Consider the following 12,493-nt stretch of genomic DNA (forward strand, 5'->3'; position numbering starts at 1 on the left):
CTGCTGGCGTAAACGCGTAAAGTAATCGTATTGAATGATGGCCAAGTTCTTATCGCCTAATCTTAGTCATCGTGCTTCTTAGTGCAGCACCAACACTCGGGATGGTTTGGCTGTCACCAAGGCTGCTGCCGACATGACGGAGTGTACTGCGATAAAAAGGCTACATGTTGATAGAGAGAAAGATTAAATACGAGAAAGTCCTGCACCAAGCTACATCCAGACAACGACGTTCTTGCGAAAGTTGCCCGGCGTGTGCTTGGTCTCTTTCTTGACAAGCTCGTGCGGCGGCACAAAAGGCGCGCGGGGTGGCATCGCACTGCCTGTCGAGGCGCGGTACGGCTTGTCATCGTCGAGACCGAGGTCCCACTCGTCGACGACTTGAGCGTTCTCATCATCCCGATTGAAAACGATCGGGGAACTACGGCGGTCGTCTTCCCACCACAACCCCGAACTCTTGCGTTCGAGGTCCGACGGGATCGCGATCGGCGCACTGCACGACTGGGCGCGGCGCAGCGTCTTGTCGTCGTCCGTCTTGGACAAGTTGAGCTTGCGGAGGTATTTTTGGCGCCAGTTTTTCGGCTCCGACTTGGCGGGCGCCGACGCCTTGGGCTCGGCGGCCTTGCGCTGCTCATCGGCCTGCCGCTTGGCTTGCATGTGGCGGGCAAAGTGAAGATCGGCGTGGGAAAAGGCCTGCATGCGGGCAGAACTCGGAGTGTGGTTGGCACGGAAATGAAATTATGGCTTCTCGGTTCTGAGGAGGCCCCCAGCGTGTCCCAGGTGGCGTTCGCTTATACCACGACGACGACGCGAGTGCGACAGCACGGAACCACGCGGTGGCAGAGACAGCTGCAATCTTGTAAATTCCCCAACGTAGTACCGACACATAAATGCATACCGCAGAGTCAACGCGCGGCCGTGGACATCGCAGTGTCGAACGGGTACGAACCAGGGTCGAACGAGATCGATCATTCGACGTCAACACGCCTTCAAGTTGAGTGTGTCTGCAGAAGCTGCTGATTCTGAGAAATATGAAGCAGCAAAGATGCGTGGCAGAGCGACACGACGGTTTCACACTCGGTTTCCCAAGAGGAACAAATGCGCGCGCATCTGGTCCTCGCGAACCGTAGCGTCGTCGACGTGCTATGCGGGGCTGACACGAATGCGTCATTCGACTAGTATGGAGTAATCCATTTTCGGCCAATATGACGACCATGGCGTCAAAAGTGGTTCTTATCGCAGCTTGAAGTTGAGCATACTTTGTAAGCGAATTCCAGTCACGGGGTGACCGGTTTTCTGTAGGTCACCTGCACTTTGCAGAGGTTGGTCTAGGACGAAAGTTTGTGGCTATAAACGACACTGCGTCATTCGCGTGGTCGCAGACCGAGACACTTTTGTCGTCTTCCGACTGCAGCCGTTGGCGAATTTCGCGGTCGCCTCTCTGCGAATGCATCTGCTGTCAGCGACGCACGACGCGGGTTGATATAGTGCCGATCACCAAGTGCATTCCAAACGTCAAGATACATCAGATGCATCGAGACATCCTGCTCGACGATGATTTTACCCACCATTGCACGGTACATAGGGGGAGAATGGACGACGATGCGGCTTTCAAAAACACTGGAGATATCTTGCCAAGATGTCTGATTTGCAAAAAATGGTGAGTGCGAAATAGATTTGTCGTAGGCAACCTGTCCAGACTCGAGTGATGTCGCGCTGGCGAGCGGCCACACACCGATGTCATCTGGTGAGTGCATTCACTGCACAGGAACGATGGTTGCTGGATCATTCGTGGTAACCGCGCAGCATCGTGCCCCACACCACGTCGCAGCACAAGCTTACGAGGTGATAGACTTGCTCATTGGCGCACTTGCAACTCGTATCATTCACAATGTGAGAACAGTAAACTGTACTACAGCCAGTGGCAGGAAGCAGCGTGTCGCGCAAAAAGCTGCCCCGTCGGCGAGCGAGGCTCGTCGTTATATATCCTCGCGTCAGAAGTTGAGTCCATCGATTGGTATCGTTTTCACCAAACAATGGATCTGGCGCGAGGTGACTGCTCGTCATGCACATCTGTGATTGGTGGATTTTGGAGCCTGAATGACGTGGCACGCTGGTGGTTAGGACCATACAAGTATCGCAAAGCACTCGACAAGGAGCATTATCAAGCGATGGACCCCAATTGAGTTGTAGTAGGGCAAGCTGTGCATACCTACATGATGTTTTACACCCCCCAAAAGCCCCGTTGTGAGCATAGGTAGAGTGGTCCCGCGATCGCACGGTTTGAGGCGCGTCAACCACGTTTGGTACTGCGATAGCGCCGACTATGTTGGTGACCCCTCTGTGCCGGATGGCTAACACTCGAATGCGCTGCACTCGAATGCACAACGACGTGTGAGACGACGATGCAGCCAAACTGCGGCTGGCTACAGGACTGATTGCTGTATTCTGGGACGGTCTATGTACAGTACTGTACCGTACAAATCGTTTGGGCTATGGACAGCCACCGATGGACTTGGATGGACCTTTTGCGGGCGAATCCCACTACTGGAACGAAGCTCCAGCGCAGTTACTGCTGTCGTTGGTCCACTGGTTGCTGCATGGGCGGCACGCACGTTGTTGAGGTCGCCGTGGTGTACGTGTGGAATACCACACATGATCATGTGAAAAACGTGTGAAATGCATGCCACCAAGCCGTGCCCAACGCTGTCGCCACCACAACTGCCCGCCTCCCAGGCTGCGCCATGATATGATTCCAAGCTTCGTTGGTTGATAGCACGTGGTGCGAGGTCATCGTCTCGCACGAAACACTTGGACATTGGGGTTTGCGTCGCACCTCAGCCAGCGACACGAGCGTGGGGCAGCAGGTAGCAAAAACGACCGACTGTCGTAACTTGATATTTGTATGAATCGAAGTTCGCATAGACAGCACTAAGAATGCATGTATAAGCTGGTTACCACTATTCGATACAAAAATAAAGGTTTTTATGGTTGTCTTCATGGCCCCCAATGAAGGCGTAAATCATATAGCTGGAGGCTGGCGTTGTACTACACATGATATTCATGCTTTTCTAAGCTGGCTAAGCCCCATTGCATCGTGCAGTTCGACGTATTTATGAATTTATTGCCTGTCCAAATTGGGTCCATTCGCAGCGATGTCGGTTGGGTGCGCTTAGAATTGTATATGCCACATCTCCCAAATTCACTTCCAAATGCGTCAAATGCAAACCCTTCAAGACTAATGAAGAAACTAGTTCGTTGTTGTGTGGCGCATGATATTTAATGTCTTGAGATCATAATGGTATCAACATTTTGTCGGATACGCTCGTGTTTGGCGATGTTATGGCTTGTCCAAATTTTAAGTGGCGTTTCCATAGACGTGATCAGGTTATTTGATATTCCTAGTGCTAAATCCACGCAGATTTGTTTTTAAATACACAACCTTCGAACTACGATCTCGTATAGTTCATTGTAAGTGATTCGTTTTTGCTACCTGCTGCGTGGGGCAGGCTGCGGTCGGCTCGTTTCCATCGACGACAACTGTACGCATGGTACTATCACTGAACATTCCTTCCACGTGCGTGGTCCCTTCGTTGTCTTTCCCTTTATACCTTTCGAGAGGCGACGGGAGCGTCGTTGAGCTCAAGATCGCGGGATCTATTGCAGCCAGCTGTGCGTGTACGAGCCAGTCACTGGTATACGTCCTAGCCAGCCATTAACGAGTCTGAAATTCAGTCGACGAAAGCTGTCGACGAATGTTAGTGATCCTGGCGCCGTGTGAGTTTGCACTTGGAGCTGGCGCGTGTCCGAGAAATGATTCACACGGTTGTCGTAGTTTCGGTAATTCCTCTGAGAATTGCAGGTTGGTCACGCTCCGACTCCAACACGCCATTTGGGATTTACCCCACAGCTCGGGGTTTTTCACATACAGGCCGCTCCAGCATTGCACGCCAGGGCCATCTCCGAGTCCGATGCGACCACTGCGACTGCGCAGCCGCACCAAGGGCACTGCGCTATGCTGGCACACCAAAGCATCATCCCGGTAGTTGAGACTGCCTCATTGTCGCGCGCTAGCCTGTGCAGCGAACGAGTGCCCACCAGTGAGAATGTAAAACTGGGATAAACTGGTGTAAAACGGAGGTATCTCCCAGCGCGACCAGATGGCGCCTGGTGATGGGCAAAAGGGCGTGGGGAGCCAGCGAGGTAGAGAGGCTGCGACAGGTGGATGATGCATCGAACGCACTTCAGCATCAAGCACAGCACGACCACGAACGACCGCCCGCAGCGCCCACGATGCTCCGGCGCCTCTTCGCCATCGTTCTCGGTATGACCTCTTTACGCCCGTGGCACTGAGTGATGTACGGTCGCGACTGTAGTATGGTGCTGTCTCGAGCTAGGTGCCGCCGAGAGCACGATCTGCTCAACGCCGACCTGCCGCCTCCTCTCGGGCGAGCTCTGCGCCCGCGCCACACATGCCTGCCCCATCTGCCTCGTCGCCTTGGGCGCCAACGACACGCGATGCGTTGACGCACTCAACAGCCTCACCGAAGGCATCGCCAAGGCCGAGTGTCTCCTTGGCACCAAGTGCACGCCGCCGGCGTCGGCACCGACGGCGACACCGGCCATTGTGCCACTGCGCACCTCACGCAACGAAACCCAAAGCCCGGCACTCAACGCCGATGGCCCCGGAACACCCGTCGTCGTCACGTCGTCACCAACACCGGCCAACAACGCGACGATGATCGTCTCGCCATCGCCCACGACCGCGTCGACGGCATCGACGGACGATGCGTCGTCGTCGTCGCTGAAAAATTACGTTGGCGTCTCCGTGTGGGCAACATTTTTGATTGCAGGCATCCTCTTGGCGCGGCGCATGTACCGGCAGACGGAAGCCATCGACGATGCGCCGCGGCTCAGCGCCGACTCGAAGGACGGTATCGCGATGCTCGACAGCTACCGCCCGTCGATGGCCAAGTTTTACAGCACGCGGTCCGATCCTGTGCTCACGCGTGGCCGGCCCCTCGACACGTTCCGGGGCATGAGCCTCCTGAGCTTGTCGTCGACCAACACGATGAACAACAACGGGACGCTGCTCGAGCGCGGGTCCAAGCCCGCGGTCGTCAACGTGCCGTTCCACGTCTTTGACGAAGCAGACGAGGAGATTGCGACGATGCGGCGACCCAACGACACGTTCAATAGCAACGCGACGTTCAACAGCAACCACGATTCGGTCGAAGACGGCGTTTGCTTTGAGAGCATGCGGACGCGCATCTCCAACATGACAATGATTGACGCCCAGCACATCATCTAGTCGAGAACCGCGTCCTCATAAACTATTATTTATACTGTCGATAGAACCAATGCGTTTGTCCAGTGCCCACTCGAACCGAAACGTGCAAACTCCATTTTGCAAAGTGCAAACGCATTTTTGAAATGTGCAAATGCAATCTTGAAAAGTGCAAACTCAGTTTTGCGAAGTGCAAACTCAGTTTTGCAAAGTGCAAATAAGATGTGGAAAGTGCAAATAAGATGTGGAAATGGCATATCTCAAGGGGGCATCGCGTCGACTCCTCGTGACGGCGTGGAGTGCAAGACATGGTGGACCCGAGCTTTGTCAGGAAACGTATCTGCGGTGGAGCGCTCAACGTGTCATCGAGCGGAGGGCAACCATCTCCAAGTGTGCGCGTCTTGGCCTCTGACAAAACGGTTGAGATCGGCCAGCGGCGCATTTCGAACAGAACACTCGGGGTTCTTTTCTGAAGCTACTTTGCCGATGCACGCGTGCTGTAACGTCTGCACTCGTGTCAAGAAGACTCTACTGGGTTGAGCGAGTGTCGACGACGCCGCCACGAATGCTCCGTACGTCTTTGGCATCGACAGTACTGCCATGCGTCTGGGGACATTGCATGCGAGCACGATATTCGCCAGCATTTCGCAAGTGGACGACACGCCCGAGGTGGTTGGTTCTGGCTTGTTTTCTGTAATTTTGGAGGGTCCGTCGCAGTTCAAAGCTGGCATACTAGCGGCAACTACATGCATGTACGACATGTGAAGATTCGGTTTTGAGCCAGCAAAGAGTCGGCGGATATGTCGTTTCCGGTCCGCCAAACATTGCAAGCAGGGTTGCACTATCACGGCGCGCCTCTCGCAAGTCGAGCTCGCTACGCTTTAAAAAGCGTAGCAACAGACAACGTATCGAAAATGCATCCGCTGATGCTGGAGCTGCAAACGGTTCTAGGTTTCTTCTAGCAAGCCCAGTCTTGTTTGCTTGGTGCCTTGAAACACACGAACGAACGACCGGCTCTTGTCGAAACAGTCGACAATCCTCAGCATAGGACATTGAAGTAGACCATCTGATTTGGTTTAGTCGCCGTTACACTAGAAAACGGCGCAGGCTGGTTTCAGGTCTCATTCTCGCACGCAGCAGGTGGCCCTATCTCTGGTGCAACGTTCTTCAGTTGTCATTTCACTTGCTGTTGGTCATCTTTCATGCTGCGGCGCAGTTGCCTTAGCGGTGTGCTCGTACTCCTCACAAACGCCATCGTCGACGCCACGACGACGACGACGACGCCGTGGCAATGCGTGCAACTGCCGCGCGGCTACGGCGCCTTTCGCTACACGACGGGCATCCTCGAGTGCAAATCAGTGCGTGGCAACTGCCTTCTGTCGGCGACGACCGGCCATTGCAACGATACGCTGATGGTTTTACGCTGCACGGACGCCCTGCCCGACTGCGTGGCCGCGGCCAATGTCCTAGCAACCAATAACTCCACCACCGAAACGCCGACCAATCGGTCGGCTGTGCCCTTACCGATCCCGAGCAACACGACCACGTTGTTACCCAACACAACGACCCCCAGTACAACAACACGTGAGCCTTCGACACCGGGACCGACAACCGCCGACATGGTTGCAACGGCCGCCGCCGGGCAGTCGTCGTTGGACACAAAGTCGGCGGTCTGCATCGCTGTCATTGCGGCGTTGGCAGTCGTGGCGCTGGCGACGGCAGCGTGGAAGGTGCAGCGGTGGCGCCAAGAAGCCCGGCGCGCGGCGCGAACACCGTTGCCGCAGTTTACGGTGCAACATGACAAGGCCAACGAAGACAGCGTGGGACCGAGCCACGTAGCTCTCCACTCAACACGCATGTGGTGGGAGCACCCGACGTTTCTAAACAACGTGTTCTTGAGCGGCAAATCCAGCAAGTCGAGCAAGTCCAGTCGACACGGCGCGCTCGACACGCCGTCGTCGTCGTCGCGCCCCCCCGTGCATCTCTAACACTCTTATTTTACTAATTTAACATCGACGCTTTGTCTTCACGCGTCACCAAGTCCATGTCCAAGGTCGCCTTGGGCTACAGAGTCAGCGCGCGACGCACTCGAACGCCTGGCTCGCCCACGGGTGGTAGCGGCGACCGGCTTACAATGAGTTGGCGCATTGACGTTTCCGCAGCATGCCGGAGTTCGCGCCTGGTGAGAAAGGCCGTTGCCGACGTCCGCCACAGCTCGACACGAAACGTAAAGAACTCGTCGAGCTGATCTAGTAGGACCCACACTACCCCGCCGAGCGCGAGGCGATAGATCACGTGCTTGAGCTCCCATGGCCACGGCAAACAGCAGAGCGACACCACCACGGCGCATGCGAGCACAAGTCGAAGCCTATATGAACGGCACGTGATAGCCCGGAGTCGCGCGGCCGCTGCGCGCTGGACGTCGATCGTCGTCATGTAGTGGTGCTTGTCGCGCCGGAACGCTTCGTGGCGGTATGGCGCTTTGCAGTCGCGGTACACGAGGCTCAACGTGGTGCCCATTCGAGGTTTCCGCACAGCAATGAGCGAGCGATTTTATTGCAAATTCTCTGTCAAGCTCGACGTGCGTGTCCACGGCGCTGGGAGCGTGTCTGCGGCGCAATGCTGGCGTGCAACAGCGCGGGGCTATGGCGACAACAACGTTACCGTCGCGCCGATGCATTGTGATACGGCGCACCAGATTCAAAGTCGATGTGCGTCTGGCTCGAGTATATACTGTTGGGCGTTGAAGGGCTACGGGCGTTATGTGCGGAAGAAAGGCGGTGGTAGAGCCATGTACAAGTCCAATCGAAGCCTTGAGATTCCAAGTGATGAAGACGCTCTAGTGGACCAGCCAAAGGACACAGGCCGAGCCAAAACCACACTGTACACATGGAATCGGGCATAGACCTGCCCGTGCAATGAGCCCTAACCACTTGTCAGCATCACTTGCTTGGTAGTACTTGTCAATGGCGAAGGTTCTCTTGTCAAGGTTACAGGATGCCACTTCGACGTTGTCCGGGGCGATCAACTGATAAAAGGTTTGGTGTTGGCAACGACTTCGTTTCAAGGAGCTGACCCGCCACAGATACCACCCCATAGACGCGCCCTTGCGGTGGACCACGGCACAAAAATCATTGCACCTCATCATTACGTACGCCTCGCTACTAGGACCTGCGTGCTGCAGCGGTCGCAGTGTCGTATTTCTTGCATTCGGCTTGGTATTGTGCCGGGCTCCCACACAAATAGGTCTTGCGGTGGCCGGGATGGGCGCGATCGGGCAATGGCGTCCAGCGTACCAACGCTCGCTCGTTTTCACGTCACGCTTGCACCATTGAAGGTGCAAGGCGATGGTCGTAGAGTCTATGTAGCCGCCTTGGTGGACTTGCGATAGCGGCCGTGACCGACTGAACAATCACCGAAACGCATCCGACGATGCTGTCGCAGTCATCGACCCATCCGTCCTGCTGCAGTCGCTCATGGATAGTTGTCGCACCCTCGTACACTGTACGCATGCATCTCGCCGCCGTCGCGGGCATGACGCTCGCAGACTGTGGCGGTCGCAGTAACTAATCTCGTTGTCACTTTTGTTGATAGAAACACACAGCACTGCGTGCAGAACGCAGCCGACCTGTCACCTTGAGCGGAGCGATGCAAACCTCTCAAAACGCATAGTGCACGACGTATGCAATGCACGCTTGACAGGGACGGCCAATCGGCATGTCGCACAGTCGTAAGTTGCGCAGACGACGGGCTCTCGCAGCAGCATCTTTGAAGCCACCATGGGCCGCCTACATGTCATGGTCCTATGCCTTCTCGTCGCCGCCGTCGCCGGTACGTCGTGCGATCGACAGCTATGGCCTCACCTTGTGACGTAGCGACGGCGTCGCCCGACTGCACGGTCGCCTGCCTCGGTGTCGCGACCGCCGCCGCCGACACGCCGTGCACGTACACCACGAATGCATCAACGCGCGCGACGACCTGTTTGTACATGCCAGCGGCGCAGTGCGCAACGCTGCTTCATGGAACTCTATGTGTGGTCCGGCACAACCATACCGCGGGTCTCCTTGGCGAAAAGACGACCACCACTCTCAACACGACCACACGCATCGTGGCGCCAGTGTCGACCAGCGAGCCACCGCCACCCATCGCGACGCCCGACACTACGTCGTCGTCGTCATCGACGATCGTCGCCCTCGGTGCCGCCGCGGGCATGCTCGTCGTCATTATCGTTGTCATTGTCTTGTGGTACCGGTGCAAGGTAGCACAAAAGCAGCAAGCCCACCAAAGCTCGGCGTTCAGCCTCGTGGGATCGACCCGGCGTCCGTACCAGCCGACGTTGCACGACACACTGCGGTCGCCGACGCCCGAAGTCTGGGCGCGCAAGTACTCGCTCTTCGCGTCCGGGCTAAGCAAGGTACCCAAGAGCTCAAACGCGTCGTACTTGGACACAGTCACGTCGTCGAGCGTCGATCCGTGGGTCTTTAAGGAGCACGACTTGAGTTCGTCCAACTGCTCGGACATGGCGCTGTCCCAGAGCGTCGTCATGATGCGGGACACGGCCACGTTCACGCGCGACGACGACTTCTTCGATCTGACTGGCGTCTACGCGCCGCCCGAGACGACGAGCGTTCCCCGTTTGTGAGTTGCATCGTGTGTGTGTCTCTGTCGGTGACTATCTATTACTCTGTCTTATTTAAATCAACAAGTCCAAGTTGCGTGATTGGCAAGACCACACCGACGGTGGTGGTATCGCCCGAAGTACACAAATGTCATGAAAACGTGTACTATCTGAAGCAGCGTGTAGACTCGGCCATTCTTAGTTGCAAAATCTTATCGAGAAAACGTCCCTAGTATACCGTTGAGTCCTTCATTCATGGGGAGCGACTTGATGAAGATCGTCTCCGCGCACTTAACGGCGCCTCGTGGATGGTTGGTATGCACAGATCTCCCACCCTTCGTCGTATCGCACACCTAGACATGTCGTCTAAAGTATGTCATCCACGATCACTAACTTCAGTCCGTGCCTGCCCGAGACTCATTCGCGCTTCCGTACAATGAGCTGATACGGAGACGCGACGGGAAGGAGTAGTGCGTCACCGTGGTGTTGCATGGCACCCTTGTGTCTCTACCCACACAGCATCACAGTCTCGTAATCTGTCGTCTCGAGCGCTCGTGGTTTTCACACGTCCAGCGTGGAGCGCCGACGTGGCATCTCGCATGGCATGGCGCCACGTCACTTTTTCAGTGGATTTTGCATCCGGATAACTCTCGGCGGTCTGGACCAGTGCTTGGCCGGCAATAAAGTGTGGTGCGTGGCGCCTCTGACCTCTGAGGAACGGACGACGACGGTGGGCGCTGGAAGGTCAGTTGTTTGCTGGGCGCAGCGACGCTGCCGTCGCCACGAGCCGGCGCCGATCGAACGCAATGGCTTCGTGGACGTTCCATGCCTCGTCGTGCGTGCGCCGAGCACGGCGGTGCCTGTCGATGGCGCCGGCCGCGCGGCCTATCCGGATAGCCGGTTCTTCGAAACCGTGTCGCAGCAAAGATGATGGCAACCTTGCCCGGCCCGATGCTGCTCACCCGCTGCACGGCGTCGATCGCGGACCGGTCGACACCGGCGTGTACAAGTCGTCCGAGATAATGCCGACACTAATGCATGGCATATCGGAGGCTCGGACGTCGGCCTTAGTCGCCGCGCCGTGCCCCGTCGTGTCAAGCGCCCCGTAACAGCCTTTCGCGTAACGCCATCCGTGGACCGACTGGTTGCCACTTTGCCATTGGTGGAATTGGCAAGATACAACCAATCTGCCCGTCCGCCGGTCCCGATGCTGCAGTGGAGCGTCGCCGTCGTCGTCGTCGTGTGCCACCTCATAGCGTCGGTGGGCGCCGTGGCGTGCGACGTCGTCTGCGCATCCGTGCCACTCAACGCTTCGTGCGCCTCGTGCCAGCCGTGCGCGATCGCGTCGGACGCCGCGAACGGCTCGTGGTCGTGCCAGCGCCTCCTGCCGCCCGAGTGCCAGCCCCAGCGCACGGCGCGGGTCGTCTGTGACGTCATTGTGGCCGACGCTGCGCCAAGCAATAGCGGTGACGAAGCGCTGCATACGTCGCCGGCGTTTCCGCCACAGGTCCTCTTCTTCATCGTCGCCGGCACCCTCGGAACGTTCATGGGGCTCATCACGCTGCACTACCGACGCAAGTACTACCCGCGGAAGAGCCAGCGCCCGCGCCCACCTCCAATCGAGACGCCGGTGCGGTCGCCGCACGAACGCAAGCCCGAGCCCATTGCACTCGACATGACGTCGACGCCCAAGTACATTCCAACGTTCTCGATCCTTCAAGACGAACAGGATGAAGTCGCCGGCCCCTGGGCCCACCACCACGTGAGTGCGACGCACGGCCCCAACGGCGTCTGGTCGTCGTCGTCGGTCGACACGATCTCGAGCGTCAACAACGACCCGTGGCTCTTTTTGCGGACGGAGCGGGCGTCCGAGATGCAACTGCACCGAAGCACCGAGACGGGCAGCGAGCGCACGCCGTCGACCAACCTCGCTAACAGCTACGTCGATCGCATGGTGAGCCCCCTGAACGTCAAACCGCGCTCCAAAGATAGTTTTTACATCTAGTCTCGACCTCCTATTTAACCCCCTGAAAGGGCTTTCCTCCGTCTTCTTCTCGACGCGTTGCTACATTAGCATGAGCTAAGCGCAGTGGACGATGGGTCGCGCCAAGGCAGAGGGACAGTGTACGACCAAGTTGATAGGGATCGCCATTACGTACCTCATATCACCCTGCTTACTCCACGTAGAGATGCGCGTCCGACGACGAAGCATGGCAGCAGCACGAGGCACTCGTCCAGTGACGTGGTGATATCAGGCTGGCTTGTCGTGTTGTCTTGAACATCGCTGAATAATACCTCGAAAAAAAGACATCAAAACACCGAAAAGGAACTCAAAAAGGGCTCAATCCATCTTTCAACGTTGAGGCTTTTTATTGTAGTGAAGGTCGCTACGACAATACTATTGCTGTCCACGCACGTCTTGCCTCGACTTTGTACATCCCAGAGCTACTCGTCAAAGGCCATAAAATGAGGTTTTGACTAGAGAGCGTTACCATCCATTTGACGGGCATCGACGCGTCATGCGAACGAACGACAGTGTCGCCACACCGCCAGGCAGCTAGAGATACTAGTGCACAAAGTTGATATATTGT

General features: G+C 56.6%; 6 protein-coding genes across 6 annotated transcripts; 4 read left to right on the forward strand and 2 right to left on the reverse strand.

Moving 5' to 3' along the window:
• Positions 1-210: 210 nt before the first annotated feature.
• Positions 211-696, reverse strand: SDRG_11368 (hypothetical protein; the record flags this gene model as incomplete). Its single annotated transcript, XM_008617403.1, has 2 exons — positions 211-377; positions 423-696. 2 exons carry the CDS (start codon positions 694-696, stop codon positions 211-213), a joined length of 441 nt encoding a protein of 146 aa, XP_008615625.1.
• A 3,508-nt stretch (positions 697-4,204) lies between these two features.
• SDRG_11369 (hypothetical protein) lies at positions 4,205-5,420 on the forward strand. The gene is made up of 2 exons (XM_008617404.1): positions 4,205-4,321; positions 4,374-5,420. The coding sequence occupies exons 1-2, from the start codon at positions 4,291-4,293 to the stop codon at positions 5,306-5,308; spliced, it is 966 nt and encodes a 321-aa protein (XP_008615626.1). The 5' UTR covers positions 4,205-4,290; the 3' UTR covers positions 5,309-5,420.
• Positions 5,421-6,469: 1,049 nt separating this feature from the next.
• SDRG_11370 (hypothetical protein) lies at positions 6,470-7,313 on the forward strand. Its single transcript, XM_008617405.1, has one exon. The coding sequence runs from the start codon at positions 6,487-6,489 to the stop codon at positions 7,270-7,272; it is 786 nt and encodes a 261-aa protein (XP_008615627.1). The 5' UTR covers positions 6,470-6,486; the 3' UTR covers positions 7,273-7,313.
• A 35-nt stretch (positions 7,314-7,348) lies between these two features.
• Positions 7,349-7,804, reverse strand: SDRG_11371 (hypothetical protein; the record flags this gene model as incomplete). The annotated part of the gene is made up of 1 exon (XM_008617406.1): positions 7,349-7,804. One exon carries the CDS (start codon positions 7,802-7,804, stop codon positions 7,349-7,351), a length of 456 nt encoding a protein of 151 aa, XP_008615628.1.
• A 1,138-nt stretch (positions 7,805-8,942) lies between these two features.
• Positions 8,943-10,123, forward strand: SDRG_11372 (hypothetical protein). Its single transcript, XM_008617407.1, has 2 exons — positions 8,943-9,115; positions 9,160-10,123. The coding sequence occupies exons 1-2, from the start codon at positions 9,064-9,066 to the stop codon at positions 9,924-9,926; spliced, it is 819 nt and encodes a 272-aa protein (XP_008615629.1). The 5' UTR covers positions 8,943-9,063; the 3' UTR covers positions 9,927-10,123.
• Positions 10,124-10,829: 706 nt separating this feature from the next.
• SDRG_11373 (hypothetical protein) lies at positions 10,830-11,907 on the forward strand (the record flags this gene model as incomplete). Its single annotated transcript, XM_008617408.1, has 2 exons — positions 10,830-10,905; positions 10,955-11,907. The coding sequence occupies 2 exons, from the start codon at positions 10,830-10,832 to the stop codon at positions 11,905-11,907; spliced, it is 1,029 nt and encodes a 342-aa protein (XP_008615630.1).
• Between the last annotated feature and the right edge of the window lie 586 nt (positions 11,908-12,493).

Source organism: Saprolegnia diclina, assembly GCF_000281045.1.
Source record: "Saprolegnia diclina VS20 unplaced genomic scaffold supercont1.41, whole genome shotgun sequence".
Lineage (NCBI taxonomy): Eukaryota > Oomycota > Saprolegniomycetes > Saprolegniales > Saprolegniaceae > Saprolegnia > Saprolegnia diclina.